The sequence below is a fragment of the Calonectris borealis genome, chromosome 4 (assembly GCF_964195595.1).
Source record: "Calonectris borealis chromosome 4, bCalBor7.hap1.2, whole genome shotgun sequence".
NCBI lineage: Eukaryota > Metazoa > Chordata > Aves > Procellariiformes > Procellariidae > Calonectris > Calonectris borealis.
Genome location: NC_134315.1, coordinates 40424762 through 40440848, shown reverse-complemented (window position 1 = coordinate 40440848; position 16087 = coordinate 40424762). Strand labels below are relative to the sequence as shown.

General features: G+C 41.8%; 1 protein-coding gene and 1 long non-coding RNA gene across 2 annotated transcripts in view; both read right to left on the bottom strand.

Moving 5' to 3' along the window:
• VEGFC (vascular endothelial growth factor C) overlaps positions 1–15768 on the bottom strand; it is an 85463-nt gene extending 69695 nt beyond the window's left edge. Inside the window, exon 1 of the mRNA XM_075149297.1 lies at positions 15558–15768. Within this exon, the coding sequence (XP_075005398.1) occupies positions 15558–15701 (144 nt within the window). The 5' untranslated portion in view covers positions 15702–15768. The remainder of the gene's footprint in view (positions 1–15557) is intronic.
• Positions 8803–14873, bottom strand: LOC142081925 (uncharacterized). The gene is made up of 2 exons (XR_012673513.1): positions 12561–14873; positions 8803–11393 (listed from the first exon to the last, which is right to left on the bottom strand). It is a non-coding gene; the product is annotated as an uncharacterized LOC142081925 (long non-coding RNA).
• Positions 15769–16087: the final 319 nt, after the last annotated feature.

Below are 16087 nucleotides of genomic sequence, written 5' to 3'. Positions count from 1 at the left end.
GATCTTTTCAATGTCCCTTAACATCAGGCAACTCCAAAAAGCATTAGAAGAACATCACAAAAAAAGGCAGTTTTTAATTTTAACATTGTGTAACTTCTGAACAGTTGATTTTTATTGAAGTAGCAAACTTTAGTGTACATATTCATATACTACATGCATTTACAGTTGCAATGACTGTCAATACTACTAGATTTACCTTGGCCTTAGGCTAGCGTATTATTTATGTGGAATGACAGCAAAATATTGATTATAAATCTTCATATCGTAGCAAGAGAAAGGTTTCCAGACACTGAACTCGTGTCACTGAAGGACCAAGTACAAAGTAGAAGGTAAACAATATTTGTTTATATGTTCTTCCATTAGTTTAGTAGGGATCACAATCACTTTAATTACAGTACTTCTATAGAAATAATTTTGGACAACTACCTTCATTCAACATTAACGCAAATAATAACCCATCAAGGGATGGGTGTACAAACTGTCAGCATAAGTTTAGCTGCTCATGAGCTGCATGGATTTTGTTGCAGTAATTAACCTGTTTACAAATACGTCATTGATCAGATCACCCTCTCGTTACACAGAACACAACCACAGTACTATCTAATCACAAAGAAAGCAGAGTTGGAGCTTAATAGTTGATCCTGGGCCACCTTCTACAGGAAGTATAGCTAAGGACTAGCGAGGAAGCTGACTAGTTAAATTAGCAATTTGGTCCAGCATTACCAGTACTTCACTTTAATATTTATTTTAATTGTATAGGTATATAAGGAAAAAAGTACAAAAAATGTAGTCAGGATCAGATTATGTTATACTAAAACAAGATTTACTTCCCTGTAAAGTCCCTTTTACTTCCATATATTGTAATCTCTTGCACACATAAAAGATATAACAAGTTCAACAGGTATTTTGCTGTCAAATAAAAAGCTCTGTTTTACTCAAAAAAGCAAAATTGGTTTGCTTAATAAGACCTACATAAACACCCTCATTACTTGCAAAGTTTAAATGAAAAAGACACACTTTTATTGAAATAAACTGTTCACATTGGCAGTCATGAGGATGTATTTGTGAGGAGGTAACATACCCACAAAACAATCACTGCAACAGATACATGACTACTCCTAATTCATTTCGCTACATAGTAAAGCAAGATCAGTCACTAGAAGTGATTTACCTAAAACGTTTTACTTAACATTTAAAACTAGTCATAAGTAAACTGTTGCACAGTCACTATAATCCAGCATAAATCTGTGCTGCCACCAAAAGTACCTTGTCTTACCTCCCCCATACCACCAGTAGAGGGAGGAGTAAGAACTAGGGGAGCAGGGACAGGCTTCTGGCTGGAGCACCCCTTCCATCAAATTTATGGTGCAAGTACAGCCTTATTGACCACAGCCCAGATGCAATGCAGTAACTTGTTACTCATATGCACTACCTTCTTCAACTACTATGGCTGGACCCAGAAAGGTATGACCAATTACATCTTTAAATTGGTGTTGCTTCCAGCAGCATAATTACACTAGAAAATTAATTTATTGCAGACAACTCTTAAGTAAAACCACTGCAATTTCAGTAACAAAAAACAGTTTAAAAAAAAAAAGCGCATTTGTCCTTCCCAGGTACAGCTCTGCCATAGTTTGGAAAGAAACAAAGAAAATGCCCCCAAAGTGGGTGGTAGAAATTTCTCACACTGTTGTGATCATCACTGAGTAGAGCCAGAGAGCTTGTGGGGTTTTCTTGTTTGTTTGTTTTCTTTCAATTTCCTAGAAGACTTTGAAGCCAATATTGCAGTCCAGCTAAAGTATTTCCATTTCAGAGTATCAGGACACTGGTTGCAAAATAAGTCTGATTTTATGAAAGGACATTGGAAAATAATTGGTAAGCAGTGGATAAGAGTAGTTTGCTCAAAATTCAGCCACTTGAATGATTACCAAAATGAATGTTTATTAATTCCATTTTTCTTTCAAGATTGCTACTCAGCTATCGGTGCAAGTTTTATGATAAGAGAAGCAATTAATTCCACATCTTAGTAAGACTTCAAAACCTTCAACATTGCACTGTAACTCATAAAGTGAAAGGGAAATTCTCATTCTAATGAAACCAGTTAGCTAATGAACACACCCTGCTCTGGCTCAGAATAATCTTTCTTTTCAATAGCTTCCTCATTAGGCAGTTGAAAAGTTAAAAAATATACAGTGATTATAAAAACATAAGTCTTTACAAAAGCATGTGTTAAATAGCCTGTAAGTTAGGGGCTGTATAACAAAGAATGTAACTCTGAGAAATTCATAGTGCATGTAATTTATGGAAGGAAAGAAAAAAAAATCAAAGCTAAATACAGTTTTCACAGTTGTAATAAAGAATATGCAGAATAATAGCAGAATTCAATAGCTTAGCACAAATGTGGAACAAATATTTAGAAGAAAAACTTGAAGACTATCCAGAAGAACTTCATTTTATTAAATACATTATTTGTTAGACAATATCTCTAAGATAATTATAAGGATCTAAATATATATGCCTCAGGGGAACCCTTAGGCAAGATGCACAAATTCCTCAGATAGAGCAGTACATGGTACTTCTCTAGTGAGGGAGAAGAAAGATGTCCCAACACCACAGAAGAAGGAACAATGAATGCAAGGGGAAAAAAAAAATACCCTAGAGGACTCTTTTTTTGGGGGTGAAGACAGAGGTTTCCGAGGGGGTAACGCTGCATGTCTGCTAAAACTCACATTATATAATCCTTAGCTAAAGAGTTTCCCTTAATTCCCTTATCTTCTCCCATCTCCTGGAGAGGAGAAAAGGGAATTAAGGGAAACTTTGGAGCCAACTGTTTAGGACCCAACTCCACCACCTTCCTCTAAATAATCCTGCAACTCTTCCCACATCTGTCTATGGAGTAGGGCATCAAGAGCAAGACAGGATCTCCTGGTTTACCCCTCTACTCAGGGCACTGCAGTTGTGTTCACCAAGTGGCATTTGGAACATGGAATTGCCTATAAACAAATCCATAATAAGGGTTGCAGGCACCATATGCAGCTCAAAAGAGCTACAGATTTTGATTCTGACCTGGTGGGAAAATACTGCCCAAAGCTGTCAAAACCACAGGCAGAAATCAAATTGAAAAGACACCATGCAAGTAACAAAGGTCTAAAGAGGAAAATAAATGTAACCTCTTATTAAAAAACAAACAAAACCAACAAAAAAACCCAAACCAAAAACGGGGGGGTGGGGGAATCTGACATTGGACCCAGTCCCTGCAACTGGCCAAGATACAACATGCATTTATATTTGATTCAAATATATGAAAGAATTAAATAACACAGTTATGTTTCTTCTTTAGTTTGGTCTTTGAAAATTAAGACATATATCCCAGATCCCAAAATAAACAGCATATTTTATTTTCTAAGTGCTGAAAATAACTTTTGTGCCTAGGTAACACACAAGAATCAAAGAAGAGAGAAGTAGAGAATATTAACTGTAGAATAAGTCTTTACAGATATCGCAGGTCACCAAAATCAGAGAAGCTTCACTGCACCTGAGCTGGCACCGTCCTGGCATGAAGTGTTTCAGGATCTACTAACCGCTCATGGGGTCTTCAATATGAAGCTAGACAAATACACGGACAAGGGGCCCATAAACAGATACTGAAGGGAAGAGGCAGGGGCATGTTCTCTAATATCCTCAGTCCAATAACTGTGGATGCTAGGAGGGTACAAGGAGAGTGAACTGCAGAAAGCAACCAAGCCCGAATGCTCTCCCCAAGCAGAACAGCATGTGCTGCTGAGACTGACAGAGGCCAAACACTTTTCTAGGCAGACCATGAGTCTGCCCCAGTGGGGTATTTCTTATATTTTTATGCTTTAGGCTAGGCTTGACATGTATCTAAAAATTTGCAAGCGTTGATAGGTTCCTGATAAATTTGCTTACTCATATGCACCTAGTTAGAGCACATGACCAAGCCCTCGCAAATCTTACCTGACAGCAACTTCGCATTGTTAACAGGTATAAACAACCTTTACAAGATTGCTGGCATATTTCGCAGATTACTTTGAGAGCACATCTCGTTTCTTAAAAAAATCATTAAGGACATTAAATATACAGCTCATGGTTTATAACTCAGAAGATAGCTAGTCCCATTAAATCTCTCGCTGTGCACATGTGGCAGGCAGAAAAAACATATTCAAAGCATAACGAACACATAGGTTAAATAATCATACATCATCTTGAAACAGGCCCCTAAAAACAGCTTTTATGTGAATTTTGAGGAAGTAGTAGTAACTATGAAATGCCTTCCCACATCCAGTTCTTCAGTATAAATACAGGCAGTTCTTCAAAAGAGGCATTTTAATCATACTCACATTTGACATGTTACAAAATACTCTCCAATCAAGACACACTTTAAAAATAAATATATAAGTGGAATTATTAGGAAAGAGAACAAAACATCATTGTTGCCCTACACACACCCGTGGTATCCCACATCCGGAATTCTGTGTGCACTCCTGGCTCTCCCCCTTCTCCTTGTTCTGCAGTCTTAGAGAGAATTAAGAGAAGTATGAAGTCGGATTACCAAAGGTAAGGAACAGCTTCATTACAAAAAACAGGTTACATAAGTGAAGGATCTTTAGCCTGAAAAAGAACAACGGAGAGGAGGACTCAATAAAACCACAAGCAGCATGGACAGAATTTTTCCCTGCCTCGTCCAGGACAAGGACTGGGGAAGTTTCATACATAAGTAACAGGGTCAGGCTCAAGACGAACAAGAACAAAAGGAATGGTTCTTTCAGTTTTGGGACTTGTTTGTTTTTTAAATTTACTATTATATATATTAAACAGAACATCCACTCAAAGCCAAACTTCTTGATACAGAAAGGTGTTGATGTCAAAAGCTTCTGTGGTTTCAATAAGCACCTGGATAACACACAGGAGAAAAGTCAACTGAAAGCTATTGAATAAAAGAAAACAAAATAATCCCCCACACCCTGCACCTCATCATTTAAGGCAAGGAAGTCCACAAGCTGCCCTGCTGCCAACAGTCTGTAAGCATCTAGTGACACTTTCCATTTCTTTGCTCAGGTTGTCATGTAGGTCCTGGAATTTGGCAGGGCCCTAGATCATAAGGGCAGAAATAAAAAGGGAAGAAGTCCAGCCAAAAAAACCTAAGAGGTCTGGAAGAGCCAGGAGAGTGGCTGTAGCCAGGTGCATGTTGCCACGGTTGCCCTCTCACTACGAAAAACATGATGAGCCTAGGGAACCTGTGAACATCTGATGCCTGCTGTTGGGTTTTCCAACTGAAGTCCCCAGCTGGGCAAGGAACGAGCAGCAGGTACACGCTTGCACACCAGGGTTTCAGGGCTTCTCCTGAACATGGTCTGTGGGATGCAAAGGTGAAGAAACAAAGCAAGCGGAGTACAAATCTCCCAAGCCATTTCCATGGGATGATTTGGAGACAAATCAGCTGGACGTCTCACAACAAGCCCCCCCAAGGGGAATCAAACAGGGCAGCTTACAGGACAGGGGATAAAAAAGAAACTTTTGGGGGCCAGGACTCAGTGGGCACTGTCATATTGCAGGAAGAGACATGCCCATGGCCAAAGGGCAGCCTTCACCTGGAAGGAACTGGGGAGAAGGGGGCGTGAGGGGTAAGGTGTGACAGATTGTTCCTCATCATGTGCTGTGCATGAGGTTTCCAACATTAACATCACTCTCCATGCCATCCCCTGCCACATCAGCCGGGCTCACTGTGCATGGGCTGTGCAGCACGGGCTGGCCAACAAGATTGCCCGTGTCGGATACTATTGAAAACGGCACACAGGGCTAACCAGGTATTTTGTCTGACCAGGTACAGCCATTCTTCCACTCTTATTGACTTCAGTACTCAAAATAAACACCATAAGCCAACTAATCATGGAGTAAAGCAGCAATTTACAGGCTGAGGGGAAAAATACAGATCATCCATCTGTCATAAGAGATGAGGATTTGAAAATTTCATTAATTTTCTGAAACCGTTAGCTAAGATATTCAAAGAGTTTCATTACTACAAAGAGCCTTTTTATGCCATTAATCCAGATTAGTAATGACTGTTCAGTTTAGAGTTTGCCTAATTCTTTAGTTCTACCTGATGCAATAGAACAGCCTAATTCTTCCTTCCTTTGAAGCACAGTCCTGCCCTCTGAAAAATCCTTCTCTGCTCCTTCCCCTACTTCCTGCTCCAAGATCACGGTTCAATGTGCCTTTACTGCCTTATCAGCCTGTCCACAGATATTTCAGAAAGGAAAGTACTCAGAACTCCTCTACAGGTCTTTACTCCTTTCATTTGTTTTTAGTGATTTGATCACCTCCTGGCCCAGCTGCCTGGAGAAAAAAAGAAGCAGGGTTCTCATTATTATTAAAGATCCTCACCATTTTCACAGTTCATGATCAGAGAGAAATAGGCAGGTCTTCTTGGGTGAGAAAAATAAAAGCATTTTTTCATGCATCACTTTCCACACCTTTTAGTTGTACAGGCTGCATTTACTCTGACTCGAGCTCCACAGTCTTGGAAGAAACCGTAACTGCAGAGACAGCCCTTTATCAACCAATTCACCACTCTAAGGCGGCGTGATCTCAGTCTGTCCCGACTGTTCATCAAACCCACCTCCCTCAGCACAGACACAGTGAACCCCCTCCTAAGAGGGGTCTGGACAATCTCACGTGCCCTGTAGTATTAACATGGCATTCCTGGCAGGTGAAAGAAATTGCACTGAGGCAGCCAGGAGCTGCCCAGCTGCTGGGCTCTGCTGGGCCACAAGAGGAGCCCAGACCTTTCCAAACTGTGTGTTCAAAAAAGTACATTCTCACGCCTCAGGATGCACCTGGGAAGACAAGGCAGAAGGCACAAACTTAGCATCACTAACACTCCAGCAAGCAAGCAAGCAAGGAGACCCTTGGAGAATTTGATTTTGAGCCTAACCTCTTGTCTCCTGCTGCCTGGCAGTTTAGATGAAACCTCCGTGAAAGGCCATGAAACTTTACAGAGGAGACAGGCCAATACCCATCATATTCAGTCATGTCAGTGGGATATTTAGCAGCTGTTAATGTTCTTCTGAAAGTTGTGCCCTGTGGCCTGCACAACAGGGTTCTTGGTATTTTTAAATGAACCAAGATTTTGCTCTTCTCTAGCCAGCCAGAAACACACCCAACTGGAAAGACAAAGTAATTGTCCATCGCTATCTTCCTTCCTGGAAAAAACACTTCTCCATGTTTACTGAATCTAGTGTGATTCAACAGTGCAAGCCTGCTGATTATTAACAAGATTGTCGCGTTTCCTCCAAATCACAGAACATTTCAATATTAATGATATAAAGGAAGTAAAATTAAAAAAAAGTCCTTACAGCAAAGAGATATTGAAATCTTAACATGAGTACCTTGACATACACGAATAAAACGAAACGAAGAAAATGGTCATGTTTGTACCCCAGCAGCACTCTGCCTGTTACGCAAGGTTTGCTGGGGAGCGGGTGGGGTGAAGAGGAAGTCCTAGGCTCTGTGTTAGTTGGGAAACATCTGTCCCTAGGCAAGGGACAAACGTCAACAAGGCACTACCTCGCAAGTTTATTTCTTAGTTTCCTTAGACAGTTAATTACACTGCTAATCTCACCATAAATAGCGATTCTATAGAAATGATACATACAGTCTCCATCAAGAGTCTTGGTACTGGTACATTTACAGGCAATGTATGTTTCTGCCAAGTGTATCTGCGGCCCATTACAAACACATATAACTGAAATGATTGAAGTTACCTAATTTTCCTTTTCTGTGTTATTTCTAAGAAGAAATAGCAGGAGTTGTGTTCTCTAATTAATAGTCAGCGTGCAAACAAGCAGAGATTTTTATCCTCGGCAGTACACCAAATAATGAACGATCCTTTTAGGGGTACAAAATACACTTTCTTTGACTTCTAGTGAAACCTACTTTCATGGTATCCTCGTAGTCTCTGATTCACAGCAGCCACCAAGCTGTTGCATAGTTTGCAATACTTAGCAGTTGTTAGTCAAGAAGAATGACAGGTCAAGACTGCGGTGAATTCTCAGAACTCCAAAGGCAACATTTTCAAAGAAAATAGATTTTTTTTTTTTTTTTAAAAAATCTCAAAATTACATCCAAGACTTGTGGCAAGAAGCGCTCTCCCTTTTTTTCTTAAGGAACAAACAAAACCAAAGCTGTTCAAGCAAGTTTTTCCTTACAGTTTTCTTCACTTCTCAGGCTTTCCTTATGTTTTAAACTCTTCAGAATTTTTTTCTTTCTTCCTGTAAAGTTTCTTTACGTATAGCACAAAGTGAGACAACCTAGATGGCCAGTTCCTGGAGCTCAACTTTGTTCAAGCACTTTCAAGCACAGCTAAGTGTGAATTCGACTCCACAGATCCCAGTCTCGGTGCTTATGAGCTCCATGAACACGAGAACAGGTTCACAGCAGTGTCCATTTGGGCTCGCCCTGGGTCACAGCGGGTCCAGAAAAGGGACCTTGTGCACGCCGCCCTCGCAGCGCTTCCTCAGCAATAATCCCATAAGATTGGGAATTCCAGTCGGCAGACGAGGAACACGGGTCCCACCATCTGCAGACAGCACACCTCAAACAACAACTACCAGCTTTTCTTCACGTGATTGTGTATATGGATCCCATACTTGCAGGGCAATGAACATTAGCCACCTATTTGGAAAAAGGTGAACCGCTCTTACTTGAATCAGAATTATAATACAGCCCTACCAAAATTAATATTTGACCTGGATGTAATAAATACCTCAGCCTCTACAATACTGCTCTTTGTTTCTCCAACGAGACTGTTCCTTCAGCAGACTGCAGAGGTCACTTACCAGCTGCATCTATCTTGGCCAATTTGAAAACAAAAACACCCACGAAACAAACAAAAAACCCCCAAACATTTCATTGTCTACACAAACATAAGTAAGTAGACAGCAGCTAATGTGTGAAGCTTCACTTGGCCATGTTTTCCCTTGGCTTTAAATATTGTGACTGATGCAGCAAGTACATTCTGGACAGCTGGAGCAGTCCACAACAAATACATTTGGTCTGCTGAATTCTGCAGTCAAAGAAAGTTAGGTGAAGGACAGCTAGAGTGGTTTTGCTGCTTCTGAATGATCTCTAGTAGGATACCTACGGTTTCTGACAACATTTACGAGTCCCGGAAGCTTCCACACACGAATGTGAAGGTTTCGGGGGGTTGCTATGGATCTCCTTTGGGAAAAAAATGAGGAAATAGCCAAATGCTGTGCTGCTCTCAGAAGCAATCCCTTCCACTGAATTCCTCTCTTCTCTCTCTCAATGGAGCACAAGTCTTGCATAAGGGAAGTCAAAGAATTAAACCATTTTGTGGTGTAAATGTTTTTGCTCCAGACCATATCCGATTCCTGAAATTACTTATTTCACAATGCTGCCACAAGTAGGTAGGAGTAACACAGGGGAGGCCACACCTGTGATACCAGAGAGAAATACCCGTGTCCCCTGCTCCCCAGCAGCCTTCTGGTGTCTTCCAAGAATTGTCCAATTCTTTGCCAGTATTTTCCCTTGTCCAGGATAAAAAGCCCTGCTCTCTTCAATGAGGAACAGGACGTGAAGCACCTCCAACAGTTTTTAAGCTGCGTCCTTGAGGTCAGGCTATTTAAAAATTATCACCGACTAGGTGCAGTCATTACCTGAACAATATGGAGTACTACAGCGTTCAGAGTGACAGCATAATTAGATAATTATGTCATTAACTTCCCCAAGCAATCATTTTTCCTTGAAGTTAACCATAATTAGGATCCCAAAAATTTCCTGCAGAAGATGTATTGCCTCAGTAACTACATCTAGGAAGATAACATATTCACCCTTACTTGGCAAAGACTACAATATAACCAAAATATACCAACTACTACTATTTTTTTTTCCTTCAGTTATCAGAAGGTGTTTTTTCTGTGTTTTCTCCCCCCCCCCCCAAAGAACACCATTCCTCTTGGTTACTTTACTAAATAGGAGCATCTTACTAAAACGTTAATTCACTCCACTGGCAAGTGCAGTCTCTAAATATTTGTAAGGAGTTATAATCATCTTAGACAAGTCAGGAAATGTCAAAAGGAAAAACAAATGACTAAAGAGCTAGAGGGATTGATTTACAATGATTACAATGGAAGAGTAGAAGAATAAATGACTTACAGTTTAGCTATTTCCTAACTAAAAACTGAAATGCAACAGAGGGTAAAAAATACAGTAACACATAAATATTAAGTCATCAGAAAAAATTCTGGTGACAGATAAACACAAAACAAGGAAAACAAGTTGACAAATTCATATACAATAGGAATTCAACAAACAATCCCCCATGGTTCCCCTAAGCTATCAATGTTTTAAATTAAAATTCTGTTGCAATTTATGCAGCCATTAGTGCCTTTGAAGCAGATACACATATACACGGAGGGGAACTTGGTATTATGTATCACTCAGGTTAGAAGCTAGGTGGAATTTAAAAAAAAAAAAGTTATTGAATGTTTATAATAGATAATGAAAACAACCATACCTATCCTATTCACTAAACAAAATTCAACACCTTGCCAAACATAAAACTCTTAAGAAGCAACTTAGACTTCAAAAGAGCTTGCATTGTTCAAATAACAACCTTGCTTGGAATTTCTTATAATTCATTCTACAAACAGCTGTAGCACATTTTTTACATTAAACAAGGATATTAAACTTGATAGGATACCAGTCTGACTTCAGTTGGATTCCCTTTGTTCCAAGCATTTTGTTTTAATGAATCACTGACCACATTGAAAAAAGCAGCCGCTGAACACAGGGTTCTAGGCAGGCTTCCTATCCTGGATGCAGGGTATCAATGGGAGAGGATTATTACCATCACCCTCAGCTACAACAGCCTGAAGAGCAAGTCCTGGTTTATTTTTACTAAAATAAGCGGACACACACCCTTGAAGAACATGCAAGAGTTTAAACACACGCTGAACCTAAGTGAGTGTAAAAACAGTATTTTTGAGGGGATGTTTCTGTAAGCCTCCAAACACTAGTTAAAGTGATCCCCAAAGCTTTCTTAGAACCTTCAGAAGTGCGGTTACTTGTCAGCAGCAATCCCGTGAAATCCCTCACAGAGACACAAGTGTGCTTACACAAGATACCCGGGAATGCATATACCTACACGAAGAACTGCAAAGTGCCATGAGCTCTTAGAGCTTAGTATTGTACTCCACTCACGCAAAAGGCTAGGCCAAGGTTTAATAATTATGTTCGCAGAAGCGTTGCTTAGTCTTCATAATAGGTCCTATTATATTACTTACGTTCATCCCGTTGCATCTGATACAAATTGTGCTTCTAAAAAAAGACAGCATCTTTGTGTATGTGCGTGTCTGAAAAAAAGAGAGTGGCGACACACACATGAAAAGGAAAGTTGCAGCAGACAAAACAGCAACAGGAGAAAAAAAATAACATTCTCCCTACCCACTCAATTTCGCACTGCTTGAGCACTGGGAGTGAGGCTTATGCTTGTTTTCAGAGCGGAAGACCTAGCCTCATCTCTCACCAGCGCATGTAACATCACAACGCAGAGTAAGGCACACTTCATAAACTCAGAGGTGGCCATAAAACTGATGGGTTTGAGATTACACCACCAAGATACAGTGACAGGAGGAAACCCCAGCAATCAACACACTGCTTTTCCTCCTACTCCCACACTAACAGTATTTAAACTCCATTAGCCATCAACTAGCAGCATTTTATGATTAGGTCAGATTTAAAATAATAATAATAAAAAGGTATCGCTCACCTGAGATAGCATCCAAGATAAATGGAGCTCAAGTAAGTGCACCTATTTTCATTGCAAAAGGCAAATAACAGAATCACAGCACAAAAACTGTTCTGTACTTTATTGCTCTCTGTCTAAAGAGGCCGCAATGCCACTTTCAGGGATGCACTTTACAACAGGCAAATATATTTTCATTTGTTATTCCCATTCTAATACAAAAATACGAATCCTTGCATAACTATAGTTTTAAACTTCTTAAAACCATGTGGGACAACTGACCAATATTGCTTTTGTACAGTCACATAATCCTACAGATTTATGCAACAAAATGAAGGTGCAGCTACGGCAAACCCTCCCAGCTGCGTGGCTTCTTTCCAGTTATTGTTACCATACCACTGTTACCATAATTGTTACCATAATAACCTACTCCTGCTAATGTTACCCTTTCACCATAAATGCAGTCTAGGTACATGCTACTGTCACACCTTCATTTCAATAACCTAAGTAATTTAATTCATGCCCAAAATCCCTGTGTAGTCCCTCTAGTTCATTTTGAAACTTTCAGCAAACAAACAATAAAGAATTATTTTATTTATTTATTTTAAATACTTTGCCCTCCCAGGTAGATGGTGTATACTCACCACACGTTCCCAATTCAAAACTATGTAAAGAACAAGAGCCAGAGACTAAACGCATTATAAGAGTTATTAAAATATTCACAGATATACAAGGAGCTAAATTTTCAAGTCACCGGTGTCGCACAACTGTTCACCCTCTCCTTGCTGCAGCTGCTCCGAGCATCCCTGCTGGGTGGTGGGGCAGAGAGGCGGCGGGTCCCTGCCAAACTGCAGGAACTCTGGGGGCAGGAGGGCTGATTCCCCTGGTCCCACCTTAAGCAGAGAGAGAACTGAAATACCAGGCTGTCTTCCCCAGCAGGCCACCCAGAGGGAGAGAGGCAGCCGGCCGCCCTGCCTCCTGCCCTGCTGGGGAGAGGCGGGGTGCGGCTGCGAGGGGGTCGCCTCATCGGGGCAACCCCCCTGGGCTGCAGGAAAACTGAAAGAGGAGATTTACAGGCAGGATTCATTCCCATCCCACTAAGCAGACAGTTCAGCTGAAAAGTATTAATCTGGGCCTTGTAAGCTTGTTAAATAATGAACTTTACCCTTCGGCTCAAAAAAAAAAGGGGGGGGGAGGTAGTGTTGCACAAGCTTATCAATGCCCACTTACTGCAGAACATGCCCTGGCAAGAGCTGTGTATGAAGAACTACTACTATTTATATCTGTAACGCTTCCAAGTTGCTGCAAATGTCTAGGACAAGATCAACGCATAACACTTACCTACATAAAAACACAATACCCTTATTTTCTGCCCCAGCTTTTCCTCCTATGTTGGAGGACCCTCAACTTCATCCACACTTTTTAAAATGTTTCTAAAGCTGAAGTTCTTAAAATAGGAGTAAAGAGAAATAATATATTGTGTAAAGAGTTGACCCAAAAGGCTGTATGACCTGCACTTAGGCATCAGTTTAATATGCAGCAGTATGGCATATGGATGGAAAGTAAAAACAGAGGAAGAGTAACATCTATGAACACAAACTCAAGTGATCAGGCATTTTTCATTGAAGTTAAGAAAGTTCAAGCAGATGACTTTTTACTGACAATATAATCATATTTTTCTTGAAACAATTGCTTACAGTTTACTTATTTAATCCTTTCACAGTTACTTCAGACATTCATCTCAACATTCTCTTGTCACAGGAACAAATATGCACACTACTCACTCACTCAAACAGCTCCAGCAAAAGCAACAAACTCACAAGTAAAGACTTCCAACATGACTAAGTCTGCTTGGATCCAGAGTCATTCTCTCTCTCACTACTACTCACCAGGCACAAAAACATTTTTCTGTTAACGTAATTGCTTAACACATGCTATCCCACTCACTTCCCGGTCTCTTGACCTTTCTTCCTTTGGTTTGCTGACAGTTTCCCTTTTTCCAGGGAGCACTTGCACTCCTACACAATGCACAACAGTGGCAGCTCCCAAAGACTTTGAGGTTTCTTCAAAAAACAGAGTGACTGTCCACAACACGTGTGTGGGAACGTATGGCATCACTTAGGAGAATACCTTCACTATCAGCAGTTTAAGTGTACAAAGTGTGCACCATTCTCCAGTTTGAATTCTTTCTACTTTTTCAGCATAAGCTATTCTGAGGCTTTACAACTCAAACGCCAGTTTCACCCAGTAAATAACTGACTTGCAGTCATGGGCTGGAAAGAATTGCAGTATTTTTACCCTTCACTAAGTTTTGCATTTTTTTATAAATAGTCTAAGCGATAAGAGTGACCAGCTGAATTGATTCTGTGTTCCTATTTTTAAATAAGTTTGAAAAATACTTGATAAACAGTTAAACAATATGATCACTGACAGCATACTAGCATTCAGAACACTGCAATGTAAGGATTCATCTGTAATTAAAATATTTGAAGAGAGACTACAGTATACTCAGTAACCTTTTCCATATAGAATATTATTTGAAAAGCATGAATTCTGTGAACAGTATATGGTCTACAACTGTTTGAATACCTGAAATACGTACACTATCAAAACTTGACTTCCCATGTAGTTACAGTAAAATCTCCGAAACTTCTATTCAGTAAAACAAACAGCATAGGAAAAAAAATAATAATCAGTATATCAACTTAACTTTTAATCCACACACTTCCCCCTCGCCCCATACTGAAATGAATACTGAATAAGCTGGGTCGTGATTGCTTTCAATAAGTATGTCGGAAATCTTCAAAACAATGAGGCGACGGTAAAGGTTGTTACAAGCTCAGACATCAAAGGTCTTCCTAATAATGCCACATGGTTATACAACCACATGCTATGCATCGTTTTTATGCATCAGCATGCCGGGAACTGCAAAACCACAAGTACCAAAGGTACTTGAATTCTACATTACGAAACTTCCTATGCAAGCAAAAATGAACACAGAATTGTAAGTATTTGGAATCTGGAATCTGAGAATTTAAGCCCAACCTTCACCGTGCGCCTGGGCAGAATGAAAATTTTCAGACTCGAGTGTCACCTTACACCTCCCGTCAACTCTGTCACGCAGCAGCAACTCATCCAAAGCGTCAATAACTCCAAGAGACTTTTCAACAAGCGGAAAGCCTCGGGTTTTGTTGTCATCGTCCCCCCACGCCTCCCTCGCCGCTTCGCTCCTGTGCACAGCTGCTCCTCTCGGCGTTTCTCAGCCCTCCCTCCCGCGCTCCCTGGCTCTGCCCGACCCAGCCCGGCGCGGAACCCCGCAGCTTCGCCCGTCCCGAAGCAGCCTCGGGTACCTCCGCGACCCGCCTGCGGGGAGCGACCCAGCGGCCCGCGCCAGGGCCGGGATCCACTGAAGCCCGCGGGTCGCTGCCCTGCCGAGCCCCGCTGCAAACGGCGGGGCAGCTCCCCGCCGGGCAGCCCCAGCACCGCGGCAGGAGCAGAGCTCTTGGGCTGCCTCTGCCTATCAGGTGTTTTGCGTTTCTTTGTAAATACAGTGGTTCCCCGTGCAACCTTCCTTCCAGCAACCCTGAAAACCCAGACATTTTTTTTTCCTCCTTAAAAAAATCCTTCCCCCACTTTTGAAGAACCCCCCCACTTAAAAAGGCTTCTCCCAAATATTTTCCTCGGTGGGATTTCCAAGCCGTCCGTTCCAACGAACTCGGAGCCTCATGCCTAGAGGAGTGAGCTGGCATCTGCAGCAGTGGCACGGGCTTACCTTTGCCTCCCCCGCGTCGGGCTCCTCCTCGTAGTTGCCCTGGCCGGACTCGTAGGCGGCGGCGGCGGCCGGCTGCCGGGGTCCCAGGAGCACGGCGCCGGCAGCAAGGCAGCAACTCAGGGAGAGCACTTCCAGCAAGTGCATTGTGCGAAGATGGCAGGACGGGCGCGGAGCGGGGCCGCGGGGCAGTTGGAGGAATCAGGCGAAATTATGAGGCTCCTTCTCTGCCTCTCGCCCCCTTCTTTCGCTGTCCTTTCCCCCCTCCCTCCCCTCGCAATATCCAAGGCAGTAAAATCCGTGGGATGGAGAAGATGCGGTAGACGCCTGCAGGGGAGTTCCCAACTTTCCCAGCCGCTTTGCAAATTCTCACCAAAGTTATCCGGAGTTTGCCAGGTAAAAAACCCACCAGGAAACCGGACATCCGAGGCTGCGCTCACTCAGGAGCAGGGGAGGTGGAAAGCGCAGAGGAGGAGGAGGTAAGGGAAGGAGGGAGAGCGAGCGAGCGGCACAGCGGGACCGAGCGACCGCTC